Source organism: Podarcis cretensis (genome assembly GCF_951804945.1).
Source record: "Podarcis cretensis genome assembly, chromosome: 4".
Taxonomy (NCBI): Eukaryota; Metazoa; Chordata; class Lepidosauria; order Squamata; family Lacertidae; genus Podarcis; species Podarcis cretensis.
Window position 1 is genome coordinate 1836664 of NC_137173.1, and position 12537 is coordinate 1849200.

General features: G+C 45.5%; 1 protein-coding gene across 4 annotated transcripts in view; it reads left to right on the plus strand.

Moving 5' to 3' along the window:
- Positions 1–1948, plus strand: part of LOC307214714 (uncharacterized protein) — a gene marked incomplete at its 3' end in the record, with an annotated part of 42887 nt that extends 40939 nt beyond the window's left edge. For all 4 annotated transcript variants that reach the window (XM_079973636.1, XM_079973638.1, XM_079973635.1 and 1 more), the window contains one exon: positions 342–1948. In XM_079973636.1, coding sequence (XP_079829762.1) covers positions 342–1948 — 1607 coding nt within the window. The remainder of the gene's footprint in view (positions 1–341) is intronic.
- Between the last annotated feature and the right edge of the window lie 10589 nt (positions 1949–12537).

Below are 12537 nucleotides of genomic sequence, written 5' to 3' on the forward strand. Positions count from 1 at the left end.
ATGGATTTATTGCTTAACATAAGCTGATATTTATATAATCCGAGGGTTATGTAACACGAGGTGCTACTGTATAAACATGAAACAGTAATAATAACAATCTAATCCAATGAAAAAAGTACAAAATTTTTACAAAAAGTACAAAATTTATAAAATGAGTAACTTACTTCAAACAAAGCAACATTCAACCAACGATTAGAATCCAATAAGAAATACATTGGTTTATTACACATAACAAAGGTAATGAACACTGCCTTCTCTACAACAAATTTAATGAGCATTATTCCCTAACTGGGGGCTCCATTTGTTCCTGAGGCTCTAATCCCTTTTTCTCTCCATTGCAGATTGTGATGAATTGGAAAGCGAGAAAAAAGGTGACCACAACACAATCTGCAGAGTGGAGAAGGCACGTAAAAATTTGGAATGTGGAAAGAGCTGCAGTCAGAGCTCCCATTCCAGTTCCCATCAACGAAATCTCATTGGAAAGAAACCCTATCAGTGCATTGAATGTGGAAAGAGCTTCAGTCAGAGCTTCTCTCTCACTTCCCATCAAAGAATTCATACAGGGGAGAAACCCTATCAGTGTGTGGAATGTGAAAAGAGCTTCAGTAGCAGCTCTAATCTCACAAAACATCAAAGAATTCATACAGGGGAGAAACCCTATCAGTGTGTGGAATGTGGAAAGAGCTTCAGTCACAGCCAAAGTCTCACTTCCCATCAGAGAATTCATACAGGGGAGAAACCCTATCAGTGTGTGGAATGTGGAAAGACCTTCAGTAGGAGCTACAATCTGACTAAACATCAAAGAATTCATACAGGGGAGAAACCCTATCAGTGTTTGGAATGTGGAAAGAGCTTCAGTATGAGCTACAATCTCACTTCCCATCAAATAATTCATACAGGGGAGAAACCCTATCGGTGCATGGAATGTGGAAAGAGCTTCAGTAGAAGCGCTGATCTTACTAAACATCAAAGAATTCATACAGGGGAGAAACCCTATCAGTGTGTGGAATGTGGAAAGAGCTTCAGTATGAGCTCTGATCTCACTAAACATCAAAGAATTCATACAGGGGAGAAACCCTATCAGTGTGTGGAATGTGGAAAGAGCTTCAGTATGAGCTCCCATCTCACTTCCCATAAAAGAATTCATACAGGGGAGAAACCCTATCAGTGTTTGGAATGTGGAAAGAGCTTCAGTATGAGCTCCAGTCTCACTTCCCATCAGATAATTCATACAGAGGAGAAACCCTATCAGTGTGTGGAATGTGGAAAGAGCTGCAGTAGAAGCTCCGATCTCACTAAACATCAAAGAATTCATACAGGGGAGAAACCCTATCAGTGTGTGGAATGTGGAAAGAGCTTCACTGATAGCTCCAAACTCACTTCCCATCAAAGAATTCATACAGGGGAGAAACCCTATCAGTGTGTGGAATGTGGAAAGAGCTTCAGTATGAGCTCCCATCTCACTTCCCATCAAAGAATTCATACACGGGAGAAACCCTATCAGTGTGTGGAATGTGGAAAGAGTTTCAGTAGCAGCTCCTCTCTCACTAAGCATCAAAGAATTCATACAGGGGGGAAACCCTATCAGTGCACTGAATGTGGAAAGAGCTTCAGTAGCAGCTTCGATCTCACTAAACATCAAAGAATTCATACAGGGGAGAAACCCTATCAGTGCATGGAATGTGGAAAGAGCTTCAGTCAGAGCTCCAATCTCACTTCCCATCAAAGAATTCATACAGCGGAGAAACCCTATCAGTGTATGGAATGTGGAAAGAGCTTCAGTATGAGCTTCAATCTCACTTCACATCAAAGAATTCATACAGGGGAGAAACCCTATCAGTGTGTTGAATGTGGAAAGAGCTTCAGTCATAAGTCCAGTCTCACTTACCATCAAAGAATTCATACAGGGGAGAAGCACGGAATTGTAGAATTTTTGAGCTTGAAGTGATCCCTGGTGCAATATATTCCACCCCTTGTGATGCTGGCATAGCAAGTAAAGCATCCATGACAGATGACCATCCAACTTCATTTGAAAACCTGAAAGAATGGAAATTCCAGCACTCCCAAGGGAGTCCAATCCACTAACAGCTCTTGCTATCAAAAAGTTCTTCAGCATGTTTAGTCAGTCTTTTTTTTAAAAAAATAAAACTTGAAGGCATTGGTTTATGTCCTACCCTGTGGAGCAGGCGTCCTATTGGGAAGACCCAGTTCTCTGAGTGCATGTTCTGGAAGTTGGGCAATAGGGGCAGTACAGGATTCCTTTTGGTGTACCGAACTCCCCACTGCACCAAGGATTCCCTGCCCGAGCTGCTCCAGGTCATGGCGGATGTTCTCCTGGAGACACCTAGTTTGGTTGTCCTAGGGGATTTTAACATCCACGCCAACACGACCTTACAAGGGGCCGCTTGGGACTTCGTGGAAAGCATGGCCTCCATGGGGCTTTCCCTGAATATGTTTGGCCGAACTCATAGCCATGGACATGCCTTAGACCTGGTGTTCACCTCTGTGGGTTTTCGTGATCTGACACTAAGTAAAAGTGAAATGAAAGAAGTGCCATGGTCAGATCACTTCCTGGTTCAACTGGACTTCTCGGCGAACTTTCCCCTCTGCAGGGAGGTATGACCGATTCAGATGGTCAGCCCCTTAATGGATCCAAATGGTTTACAGAGGGCGGTAGGGGATGTTTTATCCCATGTTGGTGGCCTCTCAGCTGATTCCTGGTGGCCCGCTGAAATGTGGAGTTAACCAGGACTCCGAAGCGCACTCTCCAATTGCATGGAGTCCGGAGAGCCCCGTGGTTTTCCACGGATCAGAGGGCAATGAAACAATCGCTGAGACAGCTAGAGCGCCGGTGGCGGATAATCTGACACTAAGTGAAAGCGAAACTAAAGAAGTGCCATGGTCAAATCACTTCCTGGTGCAACTGGACTTCTCTGCGAACCTTACCCTCTGCAGGTTTTTGGGAATGATTCAGATGGTCCGCCCCTTAATGGATTCAAATGGTTTCCAGAGGGCGGTAGGGGATGTTTTATCCTATGTTGATGACCTCTCAGCTGATGCCTGGTGGCCCGCTGAAATGTGGAGTTAACCAGGGCTATTGACTGTTTGGCTCCAAAGCGCCTTCTACGATTCCATGGAGCCCGGACAGCCCCGTGGTTTTCTTCAGAGCTGAGGGTGATGAAACAATCGCTGAGACGGCTAGAGCGCCGGTGGCGGATAATCCATTCTGAAGCTGACCGGATACGGGTTAGAGCTCAATGTCGAGCCTACCAAGTGGTGATAGCGACGGCCAAGAAGACTTTCTTCACCACCTCTATTACATCTGTGGAAAACAGCAGCAGGAGACTCTTTCAGGTGGTTCACAATTTAGCAGAACCACCTGCTCCAGTAGGGCCCAGTACCGACCACATGATCTCCTGCAATGATTTTGCAAAGTTTACTGCAGACAAAGTCACTCCGATTCGAGAAGACGTAGACTCCACCGTGGGAGCCGGGGCGGGAGAGTGCTAGAGTCCTGCCTAGTCAAGTTGTGTGGGATCAATTCCAATCTGTTACCCCCGAGGATGTGGACAGGCTGCTTGGACGAGTGAAACCAACCACTTGTCTCCTTGATCCTTGTCCATCCTGGCTTATAAATGTAGCCGAGAAGGGCTGGGCGATGGGCTTCGTGGGGTGGTGAAAGCTTCCCTCTGTGAGGGAGCCTTCCCGCACCCATCTTTAGATGTGGCCACAATGGCCAACTATCGCCCAGTCTCAAATCCTCAAATTCCTTCCAGACGGGATTCAGGCCTCAACATGGGACTTGAAATTGCCTTGGTCGCACTGGTTGATGATCTCTGGCGGGCTAGGGACAAAGGTGAGAGCTGTTTCCTAGTTCTGCTGGATCTCTCAGCGGCATTTGATACCATTGAGCATAACATCCTTCTGGACCGTCTTGAGGGGCTGGAAGCTGGGGGCACTGTCATACAGTGGTTCCGCTCCTTCCCCCTGGGCTGTGTTCAGCCTGGGAGTCATTTTGGACTCACAGCTGTCCATGGATGCACAGGTCAAATCTGTGTCCAGGGCAGCTTTTTACCAGCTCCATCTGGTACACAGGTTGAGACCCTATCTGCCTGCGGACTGCCTCGCCAGATTGGTGCATGCTCTCCTTATCTTCCGCTTGGACTACAGCAAAGCGCTCTACATGGGGCTACCTTTGAAGTTCTACCCAGACACTGAGGTCCAGCACCGAGGGCCTTCTGGAGGTTACCTCTCTGCGAGAAGCTAAGTTACAGGGAACCAGCCAGAGGGCCTTCTCGGTAGTGGCGCCCTCCGCGTGGAACACCCTCCCACCAGATGTCAAAGAGAACAACAACTATCAGACTTTTAGAAGACATCTGAACGCAGCCCTGTTTAGGGAAGCTTTTAATGTTTGATGTGTTAGTATTTTAATATTTTATTTGAAGCCGCCCAGAGTAGCGGGGGAAGCCCAGCCAGATGGGCGGGGTATAAATAATAAATAATAATTATACTTATCATTTTATTTTCTTACTCCTGTAGTAACCTATGTTATCCATCATTTGAGAACCACGATATTGTTCTCCCTTTGCTCTTCTTTCATTTTTATCACAGTCTTTGAACTCTAATAGTTTGAAGGAGCGAGGTTTTAATTTCATGAAGTGAGGCAGCTCATCCTCTATTAACAGTCGTAGCTGAGATAGGAAGTCCATCTTGAGGGTCTGGAGAGAGTGTTCCGATGGGAAGACTCTTCTTCTGGGGTCTCGTTCCATTTGGGAGGGGAGAGATTTTCTAGGAAAAGGAGATTTCTGAGTCAGTAAAAAGGACACAGATGAGTCTGGCATACAGAGGAAAATACCTCGGGAGTGGGACTGCTAAGAGAGAGGGGAACCGAGGAAAAGTGGCCCCTCGCTCACGGACCAAGGTATGAAGGAAGCTGGGCTGTCCTGTCATAACTAAGGAAGGGAATGAGAGAAGCAGCAGAAACAGAGTTCAGCCTTTTAGCATTTATTCTGGATACCTGATGCGTAACAACTGATTATGAGAGGAGGGAGTTTAAGAGAAGCTGTGCCTGTACAGTGGTACCTCGGGTTAAGTACTTAATTTGTTCTGGAGGTCTGTTCTTAACCTGAAACTGTTCTTAACCTGAAGCACCACTTTAGCGAATGGGGCCGCCGGAGCACGATTTCTGTTCTCATCCTGAAGCAAAGTCCTTAACCCGAGGTACCATTTCCAGGATAGTGGAGTCTGTAACCTGAAGCGTTTGTAAGCCAAGGTACCATTGTAGTACCTTGTTTAATCCTGTGACATTTAGCTGAAGTAATAAGTTAACGTATTCCTGACAGAGGCCTTCCAGAATCCGATTCAGAGCCAAATTTGGAGGAGACATATGTCACACAGACAATTTCAGAATGGCTGGGAGAAAGCAAAAATTGGTTGGGTGGGCTTTCAGAGAGCTGTTTCAGGATTAGATCGCGTGAAAATCGAGAACGGACGCAGCCAGGAGATGTTTTATTAAGACTAGTAACAAAAAGAGTGAAGGACGCGATTCTTCAGAACAGTTTTTGAAAAAAATCATGTGGTTGCCGGACAGAAAGTAGATATCTTTAGAGAGATTCCACTGAAATTGAGACTTAGAAGAACCAAATATAGATATTTAACAATAGCACTCAGGAGAGCTGACATTAGATATAAATGGGAATTCCCAGAGGGCATTTCCTTCACATACATGAAAAGGAGATACAGGCTAACATCAGAATTTCAGAGAGTCCTTTGACAAATACAGGAGAGACTTAGATTCCAGCTGCTGAAAGGCAAATATGGTGTTCTGTTAGAATGGGAGACGAAAGACGAAGAGGTAAAATCAGTTATGATTAAATGGGCACAAGATAAAGGTCATAATATTATGATGGAAGATTAGGAAAGGTTATAGAAAACCGATTTAAAATTCACAGATTGTTCCTTGCTGAAAGAAAATTATATGAAGATGATGTATAGATGGTATATGACACCAGTGCAGTTAGGAAGAATGAACAAAACCAGCTCAAATATGTGTTGGAAGTGTAAAGAAAGAGACAGGACTTTTTAATATATGTGGTGGGATTGTAATGAAATAAAAAAGCTTGGGGAAATGATATATAGTGAGTTGAAGAAAATGTTCCAATTAAAATTTGTTTAAAAACTTAAGGCATTTTTGTTAGGGATTGATGGAAAAATTGATGGATTACGTAGAATTGGCAAAACTGACACACAAACTATGTGACAAGGATAAATGTGGTTTTAAAGATGAATGGGAACCCTTTACAAAGTACATAAAGAAGCAACAAAATAAACTGGACTCCTTGGCAGTTTTTGAATAAACATTTACAAACTTTTTATCGATAGCATTTAGATAGAAAATTAAAAATCTGTACAGTATTGTAACATGCAGAAAATAAAATATGTTGATAAACCAGAGAGGGGAGCTGAGGGAAGGCTGAGGGGGAGGGGAGGCTGGGTCAGGTTTTTTGGAGAGGAAAAATAAGGGGGGAAATTTTAGGATGATATATTATTTGATAAAATGTTATGTTGAAATTACTAATAAAAATATTTTTAAAAAACATTTTGAAAGTGTTGTGTGTGTTTTTACAATCAAGCAGTCTATATATTTTATGAAAATTACAATACATTATATATTATATTATATACAATACATATAACATAAGCAGGAGTTATAAAAAGAATTAATAAAATAGCGCACTGTCTTTCAGGTTGTGTCTTCCTGGAGTTCCACACCTCTGCTGGGTGGAGAGGAAATGGTCTCTCCTCCTTCATCTCAGCTCCACAGCAGTTCTCTCAAAAAGACATGGTACTCCAGAAGGCGGAACTCAGAGCCCTTTATAACATGAAAACAAGGAACTTATAGTGCTGCGGAAGTAGTAGTAGTAGTAGTAGTAGTAGTAGTATTTATTTAGTAGTAGTAGTAGTATCTGAGGTCCCCCCAGGGCACCTGCTCAGCTGAGAGGAGGGCGTCATAGCACAGGTAGCAAATCAGCTGCTGCTCCGTCCCTTGATTACCCGCCACTGTATAAACCCTCTCACCCCGGCAGCAGGAATGAGGTGGTACAGTGTTCAGGTGCTAAGAGTGTGTCCCTCCTTTGGGAGGGGGAACACAGCCCCCCAGCAAAGTTTGGAGGATGAGCCAAGAGGTATAGCCAGGCATTGGAAGGTAACTGTTGCAGGAATTTATGTATAGGTTGGGGGGGGGGGGTTGCCACTGCAGTAGATATCATGCACATGCAGCCCACTACCAAAATCAGCACCATCACTTTTGTGACTTTTTTGACTGGTCCCCACAAAACACTTCACAGTTTCTTCCTATCTGGTCAAATGGCCTCTGCTGCATGATACCAAATGTAAGAGTTCACTGATAAATGTATCTATGTACTGGCTCACTGGGAAAACTTCAGAAATTCATCTAGACATGTGAGCTCAGCTACTCAGCAGCCCCTCTGCCTGAGGGATAATCCCTGGCATCCTGATACCTGAGTGCCAGACAGGTAGCCATCGCAGAAGTAAAAAACCCAGCCGAAGACAAAAGGGTCAGGTTACATTCCATGGGTGTTTGATGGAAGGCAAGGGGAACCATGGGCCAGGGTCCAGGATGCTCAGATTACTGCCACCAGACCTCCCCTTTCATGATGTATGAGTGATGTAGTTTGGGGGGGGCAACTGTGAGGAGAACCTGAGCTTACAGGGTTAAACAGCTCAGAGTGTACGCACTGCCCACTGTTGGGAGGGGGGAGACCCTGCAACATTTCTGAGTGTCTCCAGCCTTTGTTCTTTCTCTCTACTTTCGCTTTTGAGGAGAGAGGACGATGCTGTTCGCTGTGGACGATAATGGATAGTCTGCTGTAAATAAAACTGCTTCTAGCTGCTAAGATCCAGTCTGGACTTTATTTTAGCACACTGAAGAAAGCATTTGAGCTTACAGCTTTCTCTTAACGCTGCTTCAACTCTGCGTTTGCTCAGAACCTTTGGAATGTGGCCTTTGAAGTCCACCGTAGCTGCGCAGCCGAAGCGCACTGGACGCCAGGATTTATCTGAGCAATAAATCTTATCTTAAGAGCAACATGGGGATTAGCAGCTGATAAAAGTTTGGAGGCTCTGCTGTTTGGGGCTTCCATCTTGTTGCAGCTGGTGTCAGGTGGGAGTCCTGTCTCGACAGTCTTCAAGAAAGACCAAGCCTACTGGCTGCTGCTTTGCTCTGGTATTCCTGGCCGGTGTCCTTGTTTTTTGTCCAAGGGAACCCTCAGATTTCTCCATTAACATAACCTACCCAAAGCTTTCAAAATGTGCACTTTCCTGCATTTTGCAGCTCAGCAATGTGTAGTCCCAGGAGAGGCAGGGACAGCGTGTCTTCCAGTTCCCCCCTCAGCTGAGACCTGCCTGGATGGAGACCTGAGAGCCACCTCTCAATATCTGGGGGGCTGACCCATGGAAGAGGGAGCCAGCTTGTTTTCTCCTGCCCTAGAGGGGAGCACCCAGAATAAGGGACCCAGAGGACCAGAAAGCAGTTTCTGCTGCCTAAAGAGCAGGAAGAACATTCTGATGGGAAGAGCAGCAGAATCCCTTGGGAGATGGCGGACTCTCCTTCCTTGGAGGTTTTTAAGCAAAGGTTGGATGCTTTAGCTGAGATTACTGCCTTGCAGGGGAGCTGGAATAGATGACCCAGGGGGTTCCCGTGCGGCGAGGTTCAAGTACAGTCCGAGGACGAGGGTGAGGTATGGAGACTGTCTGGCACAGCTGAAGCCCAAGGCAGGGAGTCGGGTGAGGTCAGGAACTCTGGCAGAAGAGCAGGACAGGGTGCTGGCAAGAACTGTTACCAACAATGTTGCTCCCGCAACCTGGGACTGGGCTGGCTGGCTTTTATCTGCCCCGAGGCATAGCAAAAGCAATAGACTCAGGGTCTGAGTCTGAAGCAATGGGGTAGCTTTGGAAATACACACATTTCCTTCCCACTTTGCACAGCACTCAACATCCCTAGTGAATAAGATCAGCTTGGTATGACCCTGATGGTTTCTCTTTGGCTTTCTATGAATGTTGTTGTTTAGTCACTTAGTCGTGTCTGCCTCTTCGTGACCCCCTGGACCAGAGCACGCCAGGCACTTCTGTCTTCCACTTCCTCCCACAGTTTGGTCAAATGCATGCTGGTAGCTTCGAGAACACTGTCCAACCATCTCGTCCTCTGTCACCCCCTTCTCCTTGTGCCCTCCATCTTTCCCAACATCAGGGGCTTTTCCAGGGAGTCTACTCTTCTCATGAGGTGGCCAAAGTCTTGGAGCCTCAGCTTCACGATCTGTCCTTCCAGTGAGCACTCAGGGCTGATTTCCTTCAGAATGGAGAGGTTTGATCTTCTTGCAGTCCATGGGACTCTCAAGAGTCTCCTCCAGCACCAGAATTCAAAAGCATCAATTCTTCGGCGATCAGCTTTCTTTATGGTCTAGCTCTCACTTCCATACATCACTACTGGAAAAACCATGGCTTTAACTATACAGTTAAAGCTATGTTGGCAAGGTGATGTCTCTGCTTTTTAAGATGCTGTCTAGGTTTGTCATTGCTATTCTCCCAAGGAGCAGGCGTCTTTTAATTTCATGACTGCTGTCACCATCTGCAGTGATCATGGAGCCAAAGAAGGTAAAATCTTTCACTGCCTCCATTTCTTCCCCATCTATTTGCCAGGAGGTGATGGGCCCAGTAGCCATGATCTTCGTTTTTTTGATGTTGAGCTTCAGACCATATTTTGCACTATCCTCTTTCATCCTCATTAAAAGGTTCTTTAATTCCTCCTCACTTTCTGCCATCAAGGTTGTGTCATCTGCATATCTGAGGTTGTTGATATTTCTTCCGACAATCTTAATTCCGGCTTGGGATTCATCCAGCCCAGCCTTTCGCATGATGAATTCTGCATATAAGTTAAATAAGCAGGGAGACAATATACAGCCTTGTCGTACTCCTTTCCCAATTTTGAACCAATCAGTTGTTCTATATCCAGTTCTAACTGTAGCTTCTTGTCCCACATAGAGATTTCTCAGGAGACAGATGAGGTGATCAGGCACTCCCATTTCTTTAAGAACTTGCCATAGTTTGCTGTGGTCGACACAGTCAAAGGCTTTTGCGTAGTCAATGATGCAGAAGTAGCTGTCTTTCTGGAGCTCTCTAGCTTTCTCCATAATCCAGCACATGTTTGCAATTTGGTCTCTGGTTCCTCTGCCCCTTCTAAATCCAGCTTGCACTTCTGGGAGTTCTCGGTCCACATACTGCTTAAGCCTGCCTTGTAGAATTTTAAGCATAACCTTGCTAGCGTGTGAAATGAGTGCAATTGTGCAGTAGTTGGAGCATTCTATGAATACCCCCACCTCATTTTGCATACTTTTGCCGGGTTTATTCAGATGGTCTGGCCTCGGCCAGTGATAAGTTTCCCACTCCTTTTGCCAGAGATCCTTGTAAGAGGAGATGTCAGGGATCGAAGCCTTTCGTCTTTCAGAGTGCAGAGCGTGAGCTCCCCCGCGATGCTGCAATCCCATACGCTGAGGCAAAGCAGCCACTTCTTTGGCCACAGCTTCCTTGCGATTTGACACAGGCACACATTGCACAGCCTGGCCTGGCTCGTTTCTAAAGCCACACCTGCAGGCATTGCAAGATGGAGAGTGCAATCCCCTGCACATTTACAAAGGAGCATGTTGCATTGAAATCCCTGGGACGATTCAGAGTAATAGTTTGCAATAAATGCATAGATGTTGTTGCTAAGCTCCTCTGTCATAAAAAACATAGGAAGAATCTCAGTACCTTTGTTGTCAATATACTTGTTAAAACTGGGGGGGGGGGGGATTGCAATACCTTGAAAATCTGAAGTCCCCATTGCAGCCTCCAACTAAGGCCAGGACAATAAACCTGACCATTCCCTTAGACTTACCAAACCTTCAAAAATACACAAGAAGTCGACGGTTTGTCTGATTCTTTCCATTCCAATGGCGTATTACTCCTAAAGGGAAGGAGAATCCAGGCTCCTTCCTTCCTCCACAATCCCCTGAGCGTATGGTCACATACTCCCCACTCCTCCACAAGGTGTGAAATCAAACCCCATTGTGGGAGGCAGAAGGTGTGATCAAGAGCAACAGTGTACCAGACAGAAATCCATTGGAATATGACCCGATCTTTTCAAAACACAAACAAGAAAGCCTGGAAGGTCACTCCAAGAGGAATAAAACATTATTGCAGAACAACATTATTAATCATTAATTATTAGTAGCAGAAGCAAAATATATAGAGTGGTGGGGAAGTTTTGTAGGACCAGATTGTGGTACCTGATTAAAGTCTCTTAAGAATTAAACTCCTACAGACACCCTTGGGAAGAGGGCTTAGTGGCGCAGAGAACAAATCAGCAGCTGCCCTCTCCCTTGTGACTGTCCTCACCTCACATATTGCCTGAAGACCCCAAGATTACATCACGCCAGACATCACATATGCTCCCCGCTAGAAGCACTCCCAGGGAACAGGAGCAGCTGTCTGGTGCTATGGAAGGTGGGTGTCCTACAGGGAACAGAAGGCTACAGCTTAGGCAAGACTTAAGGCAGCTCCCTCTCTCCTCAATTGACTGGAACCAAGGAGGAATATGAATGGGGAACGGAGCTTCTGCTTTTGATGGGCAGAATCACCACACTGTTACACAAAATCCCCCAAAAAGAGAGTAAGAGAGAACAGCCCACAGATGAATGGCGCCTTCTGACAACCAGTCTTCTGGATCTGAGCCGTGGTCACCATTGACCTGATATTTCTGATGCTGGGGCACATGTGAGATAAAATCCCAGAGAGTTCTGCATAGATACTTCCTGGTGTCTGCGTCCCGTCACCTGATGCATTTTCATGGACCATGTAGATTCTCTATCATTTGATGCATGTCAATGCATGTTTGATGCACCATACCTGTTGAAGAACGTCAATGCATGTTTGTGCTGCCTGCTTAGAGTGTAGCTTTTCCAGGGTTCACCTAGAAACAAGGGTTTCTTCCATCCCCAGTCTGGAGTGGCGAGGGCAGCATCCTTGGAAACAAGGTAGGTACAACAAAACATGGCTATGGAGTGTGCAGAGAGCCAGCCCCTTTAGCTGCAGAGTTTGCACCAGCCCCACACCCCAAAAAATAATGAACACAAGCTGTAGTGGAAGGAACAGTGTACAGATGGAATGGCACTTGCAATGTAAAGATCTACTGCACCAGTTATCAGTTTGTTTCCGGACAAATGCCAGGCACAAATTTTGACACAGAAAAGCTTAAATAGACTGGGACCAGTTGAATATCTATAGGACCTGTGTGATATTCTATTCACTGTGGAGAAAGGAAGCAAGGTGGGCAAGGAGAACAAGACCTTTCCTATAAGGTCATGTGACCTTTAAGCAAAGTTCTTGTTATTTCTGCTCTTCTCTCCTTTCATGCGCTTGTTAAGCCATTGCTTTTCATCATAGTTTTCATCATATTGTTAGCTGCTGGCTCAGGTGTGGTAT